The 16,107-nt window shown below is 44.9% G+C and overlaps 1 protein-coding gene across 10 annotated transcripts in view; it reads right to left on the bottom strand.

Moving 5' to 3' along the window:
• The window catches only part of TSPOAP1 (TSPO associated protein 1), a 69,768-nt gene that overhangs the window by 30,797 nt on the left and 22,864 nt on the right, over nt 1-16,107 (bottom strand). For all 10 annotated transcript variants that reach the window (XM_064467618.1, XM_064467611.1, XM_064467612.1 and 7 more), the window contains 8 exons: nt 13,462-13,569; nt 12,517-12,600; nt 11,004-11,093; nt 9,565-9,687; nt 9,056-9,160; nt 8,635-8,685; nt 2,593-2,776; nt 2,035-2,255 (listed from right to left, as the gene is read on the bottom strand). In XM_064467618.1, coding sequence (XP_064323688.1) covers nt 2,035-2,255; nt 2,593-2,776; nt 8,635-8,685; nt 9,056-9,160; nt 9,565-9,687; nt 11,004-11,093; nt 12,517-12,600; nt 13,462-13,569 — 966 coding nt within the window. The remainder of the gene's footprint in view (nt 1-2,034; nt 2,256-2,592; nt 2,777-8,634; nt 8,686-9,055; nt 9,161-9,564; nt 9,688-11,003; nt 11,094-12,516; nt 12,601-13,461; nt 13,570-16,107) is intronic.

Raw genomic sequence — 16,107 nt, 5'->3', positions numbered from 1 at the left:
TCTTGAAGAACTTAGAGCCTCAGCTAGGCAAAGCCATGGCCACACTGATCTAGTGCTGGTGATAGTTCCACCTGTGTAGGAGACTGGACTAAAGACTCTCGAGGGCCCTTCCACCCTACATATTCATAATTCATGTATTTATTTCTTGCTACCTCTAAATGGTAGTTGTCCCTGTGCACAACATAAATGGTAATCTGAAAAAGGAGACCTTAGAGCTCAATTAAATGCCTACGTCTCTCAAGTGGTTTTGTTCAGGCAGTTCCCCTCTAGCACCTGTAAATGCTTCAACATAATGTTTTTGTACCTTCAGACCATTAGAAGGCCCTACCAGCTCCAACCAAAGCTCCATCTAGTCCAAACAGCTGGCTCTGGTAACAGCCAGTAGCATATGCTGAAAGAAAGCATACAAGAGACAGGGCAAGCATGAAACTCTCCTCATCCTGGTACAGCCTCTTAGTTTCTAGTAATCAGCTGCTTATGAACTTCCTAGGCTGGAGGCTGCGCCCTGAATGTGTTTGGTGGCTACTTGAGGAGCATCTTTGTGAAATTTGTTTCAGTCTTGTTGATCCCATTGACATTTTGGAATTTTACATCCAGTGGCCATGAATTACGAATGCAATCATACTTTCTGAGGAAATGCACTTCCCTTGTGTTTGTTTGAAATACTGCCAATGAACCAGTTCAGGCTGCCTTTTTAAAGCAGACCTCAAGGCAAATGTATTATTGATGAAGAACCATCACAGCTATTTTTTCTAGTACAGGAACTGCCGAAGTCAATCTTTGAAAGGGTTCAGAGCATCTTTTTAAGGTGGTATACTCCTCATAATGCAATCTTGCAGCACGTCCCTGGGTAACAAACACATGCACACTGTAACACCCGAAGGCAGACCCAAATGGAGTAGCTCTTAGTAGCCTGGCTAACAGTCCAGAGTGCTCCCATAACCATGTGCTGCTGACGCCAAACGCTCTACACATTGGCTCTTTTCCAAGGATCCCATGCTGACCTCTGTAGGCACTACTGGTCTTATCCCTCCATGGAGGCATGGTGGCTTCAAAGCTTTCTCTTGAACTAATCGTAATTTTTTCCCACTACAGAACTGATAGACACAAAGCCGTTACTCCCCAGGACCTTCACTGTGTCTCTGAACACGACAGCTCCTCAGAGCTCTTACACAGTGGTGGACACTGCCTGCCACAGCAGAGTCACTTCGTTAGTGCCCTGGCCTCGGTAGCTCAAGACTTCAGTGTCCTCCACATGTACAATGAGGCACTCCACGGGGCCTTGAAGGTTTTAGCACTCGGGAAGCATCGATGGACCAAAAGAGCAATAGCTGCCTCCCACACCATCACACCCAGCCCCATTCACAGCACCACTTTACCCTAAGTTGTCACATCAAGTGATATACAGCAGAGAATATGAAAGACTGCTTAAGTAAACCCTACAATACTAAAGAGCTCCTGGGGAGGAGAAGCAACAACCATCTGAGATCTTGGTGACACAAACAAGCAAAGCCTATCAATCTCATCCCTCTGCTAGTACAAACAGAGCATCTTTGCACAGTTTCTTTCACCAAGTAAAATTTTAATAGCTAAAAGCACCAATAAAGTTTGAACCCCTCATCCACAGCTCAAGGCCAAAACCAGTCTGGACACAGTTCCTCAGCATGTTAAAAACTAACAGTTTGTAGCATTTCTGTGTTTTAACAGTAGCTGAGATATCACAAGGAAGCTTAGCAAGAGCTTTCCCACACTTCCTACCAGTCGACCTCCCCACCCCACTCCTTCACCAAGCTTCCCACACTCTGTCTAGCCAGTTGTTTCCTTCCTGGAGCACAACAATACATTCAAATGAGTATCACAGACATGGGCATCCAAGGGCTTTTCAATTTTTTCCTACAGCTTTTCTATTGTTTTTCCCCCATTTTCTTCAGGCAGCCTGGAGGGAATGAATGCAACACTATTGGTGCTCTCAGCAATGCATTTATTCCCTTGTGGCTAGAAAGCACAGGCCCCAGAAGGGACTCCCATACTGACCTCTGGAGTTGGGCAAGACTTTGGACTGTTCTGCATGGATTCTGATTTTGAAGAATTTGACTGAGATTCCACTTTCTTGGCTTGTTTCTGAGCACTGGTAGCAGCAACTGGGGAGCCAACAGTGGCATCAGGCGCCTGCTGTGATGACTCCAACTCATCACTCTCTTCATTGTGAACCTTCTTCGTGCTCTGCTGAGTGAGCAATCCAGGAACAGTTGATTCTGCAATAAAATAATCCGTCCATTACTTTTACCCAAAGGCAGAATACAAGATCAGCTGTGAGCATCACAGTAAGCAAATGCCCTTTATAGCAACTCAAGCCTCTAAAAACATGACTCCTTTAACAGTGCAACAGACTGGAAACACTGGGCTCTCTTTGGTCAGAGAAATGCCAAGTTTTCTTTATGACTACAAAATGAACCAAAGGTATTTACAAGAGATACACAGAGACAGACCCCAAAAGTTAACTAAACATTTGCATTATTTCCTTTACACCTTTGCATTTACACAAGTAACGACTCATTTGTTGAAACACTCATAGGCATCTCCAGCAATTACCCTTCTCCCAGTGGGGCTGTGGGGTAGAGCTACACAGAGCAAGAGGAAGCTCAGAAGTCACCAGCGTAGAGGTGAGAAGGTCGATTTTTCCTGTTTGAAGCCGGAATTGTTTGAGTTCCTGAGACAGGAGACTGAACTGCTCTGTTTGACTGCGACACTGGTCTTCCAGATCTTTCACCCGGGCCTGACAGGAAAGACACAAGATAAGGCACAAACCCACATCAAATTCACTACTGAGGCCCCAAACAGCATTTGCCTTTGCTGCATCTTTTCAGTGGGTCTCAGACCCCAAGAACCTCAAGGTGTGCCCTGCCAGGAATGGTCATTAGGAACTGGCAGCTCCGCATGTATCTTATCTTTGAAAACCTGAGACTCATCTTTACAAGCAGACTGACTGCAAGCTCCATTAGGAATTATCCCTGAAATGCCGGCTTTGAACTGCAATATCCTATCCAAGCCCTGCACAAGACCAGATGAGATAAGTCAAAGATAAATAAGCCTTGAAAAGAAAAAGACTGATAAGGCTTTGAATGTTTATTAGAGCATTAAAATCCAAAAGGAATTGCTCTCCCAATGCTCTATCTCATCCATCGCTCCAGAGGCTCCAGCAAGCCCCCAACCTTACACCCTGGCCTCCCCACCATTCTGGACAAGACTCGCAGTTGTCCCTCCAGATCTTGGCTCCTTCAGGCACTAGGAAGGGAAGACAGCATCAGCACCCTGGCCTGTGTTGCAGAACACTTCTTTGATGGCAGCAGCTTGCACACTTTGCCACCAGGTCCTACAAGGATGACTAGCCCCAGGAAAATGCATGGTGAGTACAAGAAAGCTACATCTCAGCAAGATGAGATGCAGGGGAGCCTTGGGGAAATACTGTGGAGAGGGAAGGACACATTCCTACTAGACAACCATTTGTATTTTCTAGTATTCTCTTTCTACCATCTCTATATCTTCCCCTTCCCAAAATACTGCTGAGTCCTGGCATTCCTTACACATCCCTGCAGACTCCCTAGTTGTAGGCATACTCTCCCAGGAGAATACAACCGCTCCTCTCCCTCTCCCTCTTCCACTGTGCAACACGTTACTCTGGCTTCCTAGACACCCTGTAGACCCTGCTCATGCACTTCAGGTAACAAGTAAACAAAAAGGATTAGTGCTGAATGGGAATATATCATCTAATCAGCAGTTCTTCAACTGAGCTAATGCAGACAATATTCAATTTGGCATTAGTGCACCTGGCTGAGGTGCAGGCTCTGCCTTGGGAGAGATGACATTTGTTCCCTTTTTTCTCTTTGGGCGGAGATCACACCAGGCTTTGTAGTCACTCCATCATTTTGCGTAGGTAAGATGCATCAAAAGAGATGACTGAATTGTGCTCTTCAAAATTTTCCTTTTTACAAAACATTTTGAAGTGCCTTTTCCTCCCTCCAACTCAAAAATAAATAATGTCTTGAAATATTATGTGAGACAGAAAGTCTGGTCTGAATTCACTTGCAGTTAAGGTTTTTCACATAAATGATTATCCTCTATACATTACATCTTCATAGAAAACAGAAACCATGAACAGTAAGAACAGTTGCACTGGATCAAAGTAGGGCTTCCTCTAGACCAACATCTGTCCCCAACCCCACCTTGGGACACAGCCTACAACAAGAGACAGGTACAGAACGACTGCAGGACCAGAGAAGGTTTTCCCATCTTATCTGGAGACCTGAGCCAGCAGATGCATCTGGATATTGTGTTTAACAGCACCATAATAGTACCTTAGTTCTATAAATCTATTAATCACAGTTTAAATCCATTTATAATGGTGGCCAAGCCAACACCCTAGATAATCCACAGTTTAATTCTGAGAGACCTAATTAGTCAGGTGTCTTTTAGTTCTTGTGTTATTCAAACCAACGTACAAACATCCCTTAAGCATTACTGCCACATCACACACAATGCATACTTCTAGCAGACTACTTGCAGAGGTTCACAGACAGCTGGGCAAGCAGCAAGCTTCCAGGGCAGCATTAGGAGGCGGGGGATAAGGAAGAGGAGCCTAAGGACGTGGCCAGGAGCTTCAGGGAAACAGCAGGAATCAAGAGAGAGGAGACTTCTGTGTCTATGCCCAACCCAAAAAGGAGAGAAAGAGAAGCCTCATGCCAACTGACACCAGAAGAGGCTGCAAGAGCAGGGAGCAGAGCTTGGTGGGGTCAGTTTAACCACCAATTCAGGAATTTACTCTGATTTCCCAGACCAAGCTAGATCCAACCACCATGAGCTCAGTCCTGCCCTCTTAGACACCCTCTTTCTTTGCTGCTCTATAACAGTTCTCCTACAGACAACATTCCCCATCCAGATGTCCCTCATTACCTTTCTCTGTATCTTCTGCTGTATGTTTTTGAGATCAGAGAATCGTGATTTTGCTAGAAGGGAACTCTACAGGTCTGCAGTCCAAGCTCCTGCTCAAAGCAGGGATGACATCAAAGGGACTAATGGAACATCCATAACTCCACATAAATGCAGGTGCTACTTCTACAGAATGTGGGCGTACCCTAATAACGTCTTGAGCTGTTCCAGCTTCTTTCCTAAAGGTTCCCAACACTGTACTTGCGTTTTTGACCAGACTTGTGAATCAGACTGGCATGAAAAAAACCCACCCTACCTCAAACACTGCATTTCCTGCCACAACAGGTGGCACCACTGTGCACGTTTAGTCACTGCTGCTTCTCCTCCGTGTGCATGCCTTTGCAGTCAGTGTTACCTGTCATTTAATCTCCCCGTTACTCATGAGCTCTTCACAGCTCTTTGCAGTCAGATCTGAAAGCGACTGTTGAGAGCAGTTTTCTGTCAGCTACAAACCCCACCACTTCCATATAAGCCTTCTTTCCAAATCATTTGTGAATAGGCCAGCTAGCACAGCTCCCAGACTATAGCTTCATTAGTTTCTACCTCTTCTGTGAGAACTATTATTCACAACCTCTGCTTCCCATCCTCCAAGTAATTACAAAGCCAGCAGGATCTGTCTTTTTCTCTGTGGCATTTTCATTTGCAGTGATATCACCACTGCTTTTGAGTTTTGAAGGAAACACTTCCCTCTTCGACTTCAAGTAGTTCCTAAAAGACCTTTAAATGTATGTGACATGTGGAGAAGGTACACAGTTGGACAAATCTCAAAATCCAGAAATGCCAAAAAATATAGCTTCTAATTCTAATTGGTTAACAAAGCAAAGCACTGAAACATAAAAGCAGCTGCTCCACCAAACTTATAGTGGTTGCTCCTCTAACTGTATTTATTTCTTGCAGATGACACTCTTGCAATCTTTTCCAGAGTATAGTTAAATCAAGAATATCAAGGAACTGTCAAAGTCCGGACAGAGGAGAAAAATGACCTGTTTGACAGGATTATAGCAGTACCTGCATGCAATCCAAAGTACTCTGGTAGCAAGAAGAAATGCAAAAAGAGATATAAAACCACATCAGCAGTTACACTAACCAAAAATCAACAATTTGCCAATGATAACCCAACCCTCAGTTTGAATGAAATTGTTTTCTCACCTTACAGTGACACTTACAGTGTCTGCCTTGATCCATACTGAGATTCCCACCTCATGCCCACAGGCATCTGCTTGCTAAACAAAAGCCAAATCCCAGATACCGAATGCAGGATAATCACGCACTGTTTGAGGCCATCCAAATCACAACATGCTTTGAGCCAAATCACAACATGCTTTGAGTGTCAGTGCTAAATTTCAAGACCTCTTTTCCCAGCACACTGCAACGACCCATAAAACCAGGAGAAAAGACACTTCATGTCCAGACCTTTCCCCAGGTCTGAGACCAAGCAGTGCTGGGATTCAAGGCACAGCTCAGAACCTGGCTTTGACGTGATCTCAAGCTGCTAATGGCCTGCTCAGTCATGCACCCTGCTCCTTCGTCAGGGAAAGCAAGCAAATACAGCTCTATTCACCATATTTCCCAACAAAATTCTACAGTGGATTCCTGAAATCAGGCTGTCACCTTTTGCATCTATGCATTGCAAAAGGCAGTAGAGAATCTTGTCTCCACTACAGAATGCCTTCATTCCCATGACCATAACCCTCAAGGTTTTCTTACTAAGCTGAGACAGTCCTTCTATCCATGGCATCCCTGCACACACTGCCTTACTACAGAACTACGAAGTAGCTGAGGTTGGAAGGCAGCTCTGGAGATGACCTAGTCCAACTCCCCCAGCGCAAAGCAGGGTCAGTTACAGCAGGTTGCAGAGAACTTTGTCCAGGTGAGTCCTGAACATCTCCAAGGAGGGAGACTGCTTATGACAATCCTGTGACTGAAGTCTTCCAACATGGAAATGATTCACACTAATTATTCATTAATATTACATCAAAAAGAAATCCAAACACGTGAAAATAACAACATGCATTGTAGGCACCTCAAACCCCCTAATTTTACCCTATACCAATATTCTGGAATGACTATGATTATAGTTAAGTTGTTTAAATGACTGTTGCTCCACATTAAACTAGTTTTTAATGACAATATATCTTTTTTTGGTCCACCTGGTGTCATTGACTTATAAAGCACCTCTGTACCAGTAACATGAAAGCAAGAATAATGAACTTATGAGGCCCTTGCAGAAGAACACGGCCAGCCTCTCAAACACAGAACAAATGATTGTCCCTTTCTTCCTTTGCACAGACAGTTTGTTTAGTCTTGTCTAAATTTAAACCTAAGCAGCTTCTCCAATCCTTCAGTGAATTAGTTCAGAAAACGTTTGGCAAGCATCAAACCTCCCTTCCCTTAAAGACTGCTAAGGAGCCAGCTAGATACAAACTACGGAAGAGCAGCACCCGTATCATCTCTAGTCCTGTCCCTGCAGCCAAAAGCAGGTGTCACAGAAAGGACATGGAAATGGGGCAATATACAATGTCACTTCCCCGCGATTTTCACCGAGCCTGCAACAACTTCAATCCGTGCAGTAGGAACCCAGCACTCTTGGGGTCTCCAGTTCAGATGAAGGTCAGGCCCCCTCAAAGGAGATGCTATTTGCAGCCATGGAGTGACTCCCTCCATCAGGGACACTCACCATCTCGCTCAGCTCTCCTGGGCTCCTGACAGTCACAGAGCTGCTGCACAGCATCGGACACAGGCATTTCAGGCTGCCATCTCTGACTGTATGTCACCGCTACAGGGCGCGCCATGGCCTCATCAGCATGAGATCTCACTGTCCAGGTGGTATACAGCGAGGCATTCTGCTTGGTCTCAGACGTTTTAGTGCTCAGAAAACCTCAGTGGACTGGGAAAGCAGAAGCTGGCCCGTTTGCCATCACACCTAACCCAACTCCGTGGCAGCCACTAAATCACCACATCAAGTTCCAGGGTTTGGTGCTTTGCCTTAGCAGCTCCAGGAATTCACAGCCAAGGTTTTATCCAAAGTCATCCTGACAAACAGTGCAATAATCCAAGTCAAAACCAAAACAGTGCTCATCACTTGTGACAGGCTGCACCGTTAGGCTGTCTGTCACCACGGCAAAGCATGTTCTGTGTGGATGTCTGAGCAGCCGCACAGCTGGTCCCAGCCTAGCAAATGGGACAAGGGAGCTGCCCCAAACTTCATCACTCGTTATGCTCAGGCAAAGGCCACATTTCCCCCTTTTTCCCCCCTAATAAAAAGCACAGAGCACATATACACAAAAGAAATTTCAGATCACATGGATACAAGTATTTTTCCTCCCTGTGATGATCCTGGGAAATGGAGCAGGCAGATCTGAGGTTGGTTACTTAACGCATCCCTGAAAGAGTTGTTGGGCACAATCTGAATCAAGTAACCTATCTAAGGACTGAAAAGGCCAGGATTTAATCCCTGAAAACTTTGACCCCAGAGACTAGTCTGTCAGCACAACTGATACTTGTTCATGGCAACATGTTGCGTCCGGTCAAGACATTAAAGCATTTTGCTCAAGAACCAACAAAACCCAGGGCATCAAGAAAGCTGACATTAAGAACAAAAGATACCAAATCTGCAGCCACTAATCCATCTTGGGTTTTCTGCCTCACCTCCAGAAGCTGCACTGCTCCTTCATGTTCTCTTTTTGCCTCCGCCTGTGCCTAGGAAGAAATACGAAATGGAGCAAATAAGAAAGCAGCCTACCTAAGTCAGCTTCTACTATCATCACCACCTTGATAGACCATTATAGATTTAAAACACTGTATGGACTGAAAGCATCTTCAGTCTTTGAACAAACAGCAGTGGAAGATCAGAACTGCCATTCATGAGAAACACACACACACACACACACACTTTCCTCAGGTACCAGTGTTCACCTTGATGCAGACACTCTTCCCTGGTTTATTTTACCCCGCAAGCTCACATATACCTCCTCCATACACCGCACTTCCAGGGAAACAAGGTGCAGGAGTCCCGTCACTTTCCAGGGATTCAGAGAGTAAAATGTCCGTTCCTCCACACACTGCATACCTGCTGCAACCGCCTGACTTCTTCTTGCTTCTCCTGCAGGACTAGCAGCGCTTCCTTGTGCTCAACTTCCAGCTGCTGCCTTCGCTCAGCCACATTTCTCATGTGCTGCAGAACAATTCACAGACAGCTGAAGGGTGACATCACTGAAATACTGTCCTGTGCCCTATAATGGGCCATGCAGTCAGAACATGGCCTGTATTTCATGTCATCATTAAACAGAAGAGGTAAGAAACTCTTACCACAATCCAGAGCAACACAGTCAAAGAAAATCCTTAAATCAGTGACGGTCACCTTATTATCCCTCCCAACCAAATCCCTGAAGCAGCCTTTCTAAAGCACCTCTGCCCAATTTGGAAGGCCATGTTCCAGGATCCCACAGAAGCAGAATTCCCAATGGAAGCACAGAGACAAAAGAATGGACAAAAAAAAAGGCAAACAGACAACACCCGCCATCCAAAAGCAGCGTTAAGTGTCTGGACAGCCCTCCCAGCCATGTGGATCCTACTGACCTTCAGCACCTGCTCTAGATTCTCCAGCTTGGTTTGGAGTCCTTGATTCGTTTGAATTACTGAATCTCGTTCCTTAGTAACCAAAACAACCTGCAATTTCAGGTCAGCATTCTCAGATTCAACCTGAAGAGAAAGGATTTTCAATTAACACAAACAGTCATAGTAATTCCTTGTATAAATAATGAAGGACAAATTATTTCTGTATCTCAATAGGTTGTTTTACAGACCTGCTTTCTACTTGTAATGATACCAAAATCACAAACCCCCTCTCTCTCTGGCTTTCACTCAAGACAAATATAGGAGCATTTGTGTCAGTCCTCAATGCAATGAGCACTTTATTCACACATACCGCTTCTCCCAGTAGACTCATCTCCCCTCCCCATTTGCAAGAAGGAAGGGACTGGGATCTGAACAGGCTACACACCAAAGAGAGAGTAAAAAAGCACAAAGGTCTACAAGCTTTTTTAATCTAGACTCTAGGATTGAACACAGAGAGCAGTACAGAAGTTCAGTAGCCTGCTGAAATTATGTTTACCTCCTCCACTTACTACAGGAAATTCCAGCAACATATTTTGGTTCTAGAGTGTACTATGGCTTGATGACTATTAGCGATGCAGATTATCAAGCAAAGACAAACATGTGCACTTAGGACAAAGTTATTAAATACGTGGGAAGCCTTATGCATGGTGGCAACATTGACATATGGGGCAGACAAGTGACTTTCTAACTCTTTTGTACTACATTTGTCCAGGGAAGGAGCTGGGAACAGAAACCCATGGAGGATATTCACTGGAGTACCAACTCTTTCACCATTTTCACATGCAACAACATGGTCCTAGAACACAACCCTTGCAGGTGCAGCCACCCTTCCCCAAAATCCACTCTGCAGACTAAACATTGCAAGTATTCTGCCTTTGTCCCAAGACCTGAAGCTTTTGGGTTTTCCACCCGGCAAGGGCAGCTCTGAATTGCAGGCATGGCTTTCTCCCCTGACCCATCATCAGCCACCAAAACCTCTCTTCGAGGACAACAAAAACATGTCAGAGGCGACTGCGGACTTCCAAATACACCATATGCTCGCACGCACTCGCAGTGATGGGTTCTGCTCTACCTCCACCCTGACCAGTGCACACTGCTCCCCACCAACCACTGTCTGTCTTTGGTTATGACCTCATTAACAAGTTACCACAGGCAAACCAAGTATGAAGTTAAATAAGGACAAGGCACCTCACTCAAGTCTTGGGAAACTCTGTAATAAAAATAGGGCAATGAACTGCTCTGCTTGCAGTTACCATGGGGCGCACAGGACACAAAGGTATGCAGATGGGCACACGACCGTTACTCAGCTGGCAGCTTGAAAACCTAGCACGCTAGGAAGTTCTTCTCAGCAAAATTTTACAGAAGCTAGTGCTCCATCTGACAATGATACTGCTTTTTACCTGTCCTGCCCATCCAGCCTTCTCGTTCAGCTGCAAGTTCTCTTCGGCCAGTCGTGCATTTTCACTTTGTACCTCCTGCAGCTGGATCTCCTGTCCAGAAAGAGCAGGTATTACTACACCAAGGCCCTCAGACTAACTCCCCGCAATTAGTCTGCAGAGCAGCTCTGCTGCTCCTGTTGACGGATGGTGCAGGATGCTGATGGGATGCTGCTTGAGGGGTGGAAGGCAACACCGTGCAGCACTGCTCAAGCAGATACCAGCCCTGCGCCAGACGATCTCTTAAGTTTCTTCTCCCATTTACATAGCCTCAAAGCCCAGAATGAGAAAGACACTTCCTTGTCTGCTTCACAGCTCCAGTGCCACATTATTTACATACTTCTGTCTAGAACTCCATCTCCACCTACAACGATTCACCTAGTTTCACGGTTGGTTCAAGACCAGAGTCATCTTGACAAATTTCAGTTAAGGAGGAAAAATTATTTGGAAGAATGATGCTAAAAGTTCGAGACTGCAAAGTCAAGAGTTTTAAATGGCTGACTCTGAAACCAGCGTTCAGTCTGGAGATAAGAACGCAGCATGAGCCAGCTATCACTCCGCCTTAGAGAACACTGCCTCTGAGCAGGCAGGAGACCAGGGACATATGGAGAGACACCGACTGAATTTGTCAGGTCCAGTCCATCTGCAGCAACATTGTACAGCATTAGAGGATATTAATAGTTGCATAATCATGACTCCACATAGACACACACACATTTTCCCATGCCAGTGTTTTACAGATCATCACATATTTTCTCACTATCCCAAGAGCTAATGCCCTGTGCGTGCAGTCTAAGTCCCAGCATTTCAAGGTGAGTTGGTCCCCTCTTGACCTTGAAAAGCTACTGTCTAACAACATACAATGACCAACTTATTCCTTAAACGTCCCATTCTAACACAGGACATGAGGCTGAGCTATGTATTAGAACTGACCTGAACTGAGATTTGAGTAAGATATAAAACATTTATTCAGAAGGTAAGCGCCCTCGGTTGAAATTATACATTGTCATAGTCACTAATGCCACCAGTGCTGCTCAGCAAAGTAGAAACTGAAGGGAGAAATCCAGATGATATGACCTGCAAAACCTCCATGAAATTAAATGGAGGCAAGATTTCATCCAACAAATAAGAAGCACAAGAAAATGACTGTGGGTTTGTGTAATTACCATCTCAAGACACAGAAATCTTTCAATACTTGTCTGGAGTGCATGTGAATACGGTAAGTATCTCCTCAAACTAGCAAAGGCCACGGAGTTTCATCCAGTGATTTATGTAGTTATATTCAACCCACAGCTAGCCGAAAGGCTAAATAAACAATTCCAGCCTCAAGGGCTAGAGCCCAAATTCTGTGACAAATTAAGAGGAAGACTGGTGATTCCTTATTAAGATAAACTGAAGAGAACCCAGGAGAGGCACACAACCACCTACCTCCTCTTCTACCATTATGCTCACAACAGCAGGCAACAAGAACACTTACCAGTTCTTTGCATCTTTTATGCTTTTTCCTCACTTCATGCTCAAGGTTTTCACATTTTTTGCGCTTTTTCTTGAGTTCAAATTCCTGCACGAAACAAGCATAAGTAGACCAGCATGTCCACGTTCTTACAATGCATAAGAAATTCAAGCCCAGCTTCTCAGACCCAGTGCTGTATTAGATGTTTTTAAAGAAAATCTCTTTGTGACAAACATAAACAATTAGAAACCAAGGGAGATTTATTTTTTTAAAAAGGTGGTAAAACCAAAAAAAAATTTTAAAGTGAAATAGCTACTCCTCTCTTCCCCAAGCCTCTAAACTTCTGGAGACAGTTCTCTCTCTCCCATTTGCAGATTTTTCTTATTTGTATAGAATAGCATCGAGGACAGGATGCGGGAGGCAAGGAGAGCTGTGCAAAATATTCAGCTTGTAACACTAGCTGTGCTATCTTAGCTCCTATTCTAACCCAAACGACACCTAACAGAGAGCAGACATCCTCTGGGTATGTACCTTTATCTGCAATTACTCGCTACCACTCTTGGTTCCTCAGACAGATAAGAACTGCTAAACCTCATTGTGACTTGTCCTAGTTTGCTGGAATAATTAAAAAGGGACATATTCCTCACACGACACCTGTCCCAGCTCAGTCGTACCTGTTCCCGGTTCAAATAAGACTAAAACAAACACAGCACAGAGTCTACTGGCATGTGTCCCTCTCATTTCAGGGTGACATATTCCCCCGCCAGCCCAATACCAGGAACTGCCACCCAGCAACACCCTCCATGCAGACTGTCTGTGTTTCCCCACCAATTCAGCAAGCTTTCCACTTTTGCAGAGCAGCTGCACCTAAAAAGACTTCAGTCCCCAAAATCTCTGGCTGGATTGCATGGGTGACAACCCCAAGAAAAAATATAGCACTCCTTCACCAAAACCAGGTTCACCACTCACCAGCTGCTCTATCTGTCGGCTCCTCTCTTGGTCTGTTATTGCATTTTTGGGAGGGAAATTTTCATGTCCTTCAGAGGCAGGTCCCAGTGGTCGTACACCTGGTTCCACCTGGAAAGCAAGCGAGATGCTGCAGAGCTCAGGGTCAGCCAGGACTACAGAGCACACCATGTACACAGAGGGAGAAGAGGCTCTGCTGGCAGTACCGCCTGGGAGAACAACGCTCCACATGAAAACTTCTGATCTATGAAGTGCACCACTGGACATGGAGAAAGGTGAGCAACATGCCAGGGATGTCTTAGCCACCAGAGACCTGTGCTGGGAGTCTTCTGGAGTCCAGCACCCATCAATCCATCTTGACTAATCCACCCACATGCAACACAGGGCTCCAGAAAGCTCTCAGATCCGAGTTCCCATTTGTGCCTCATCTAAGGTTTCAATGACAGGCATCAGCAATAAAAAGAAGATGGAAGACGGTCAAAAGGGAGAACACAACCCTCATAAAGAGCAGAAAGTAGAAACCAATGAAGATGTCAGAATCTAGAGGCAGGGAAGAGCAGACAAAAAATACCAAGAAAAGGAGCATCCCACCTCAGCTGGTAGCTGGTAGCTGAGGAGGCCTGAAATGGCAGCAGATGTGCTACGGTGTATGCGCCACCACCAAACCAGATGAAAGGAGACACTTTTCTGTACACGTTTGTGCACAAGTTGCTACCCAAACGCCTTTTGTTTTGGGCTACAAATACATCTTTAATCCTCTGAATTTTCACTCTCAGTTGCTATTTGACTTGACATGGACTGCCTAGATTAATCCCTGACAGCAGGGCGAGGCCTGAGGTAAACAAAAGAAACAGCACTTTGATAATGTTTTAAACACTGAATTTAAAGATATCTATTTATAAATAGATTTTAGGGACAGGAGATCTTTAGGACCATCAAAGCCAACCTGTACAGTAAGCAAACTGCAGGATTTTGTGACTCCATCTCTCAGCCTTTAACCTTTGGTTGACCTCTTGTCAGAAGTGGAATTTGTCATTTCTCTCTGAACATCTACAGTGCCGAGGGACCTACGTTACCAAGTCTGAGCTCCCTTTACAGTCAGTCATTAGGACAGTGCCTAAGCACTATACGTAAAATGTGATTTCTTTTACCTGTTTTATGCTTGAAACCCACAAATTTCACCTACGTCTATATTCATGGATCTATTGCTGAAAGCCAGAAGACTCCAAGAGACTACACTGAAGCCCAGGCTATCAAGGTTTTCACATTTTCTGCTACAAGGAAAATTCTGAAACCACCTCCCATGAAAACCTTATACCCTGTCACCCATGGAATAAGGTTCCCTTGGGAGTTTGGGCAACCTGAGCACCAACCAGCGGCTAGAAATCTTGAGATCCTCCACCCAAGCCATAGTAACTTACAAGCTCCAGCCTTGGGAGCTTTCAGACATGCTGTGAAACCAGTATTTAACTCTGGAATATCCATGAATAAATGTTTCTGAGACTTTTTTTTTTTAAACCACCTCGCACATACTAAGTTTCAAATCTGTATTTCACAGATCCCCTCCAAGATTATGCTTCCTCACAAACTGAAAATGTTGCACTTTAGTCAACTTTCATGAAATTAGGTCCCAAGGAATGCTAGTGGATGCCAGCTAAGGTTAGACACTCACTGCACAAGTACCATGCACTATGCTTCACAAGTCAGTGTCTCTTGCAAATAGATATGCAAGACAAATTTGCTTGTTTGTGATCATTTCCCAGCAAAAAGCTGAACAAAATTATTACATTCCTAATTACAGACAACTTACAGAAATTACAAAATTATACATTTGCCCACATGGACCTAATTTCTATCCAAGATCAAAGATGCCCCCAGCCACATGCTCATATACTCTTATTTTTACGCAGAACCCAGACTCATCACCATATCAAAAAACTGATAAACGACACTGGCACACATCAAAAAGGCGGCTGTGACCTGGAGCTGCGCCACCTCCTTCACAGCAGGGACTGGAAGGTGCTCAATGAAAGGGCCAGGTGCAATGAATCTGTTCAACCATACAGTTAAAATATCTGTAGAGCAGCTGCTTTCTACCCCCAGGGCGATCCACCTGAGGTGCACCAGCATTGGCAGGGACCCTGCTGCGAGCACAGGATGGGGCTGTACAACTGATCAGCATCCCCAGGCTGCACCAGCTAAAGCTGAATATACAACAGTACCTGTACTTTGGCAAATGACCAGAAAGTTTAAAGCATGCAACAGAGCAAATTAAAAAAATGTTGTAGACTTTCTAGAAAGCTCTGCAGGTGGCACCCAGAAATCCTGCCCCAAAAGAATCGCTACCGCATTTTCCACCTATCTATGGCCCATTCCCTCAGCTGTGCCAGGGCAGCTCTGTGCAGCGTCAGGCAGAGCTGGATCAGAAAACTGATGCAGGTTTCAGGACAAGGTGGGAGGAGAGGCTGGGTTTGCCAGGTTGTTTTTAACTCCCACTGCTCGCCATGAGTTGTACCAACACAACTGAAGGGGCAATGGGAACAAGCGGTGGTGAACAGGAGGCTGTTTAAGCCAGCACTGCTACTGAAAGAAATCCCTGCTAAATTATGATTTGTCATTACAGAGATAAGCATCCCTTCCAAACCCTAA

This window comes from Phalacrocorax carbo, chromosome 17, assembly GCF_963921805.1.
Source record: "Phalacrocorax carbo chromosome 17, bPhaCar2.1, whole genome shotgun sequence".
Taxonomy (NCBI): domain Eukaryota; kingdom Metazoa; phylum Chordata; class Aves; order Suliformes; family Phalacrocoracidae; genus Phalacrocorax; species Phalacrocorax carbo.
The sequence above is the reverse complement of the archived record's forward strand: the minus strand, read 5'-3'. Positions and strand labels throughout refer to the sequence as shown.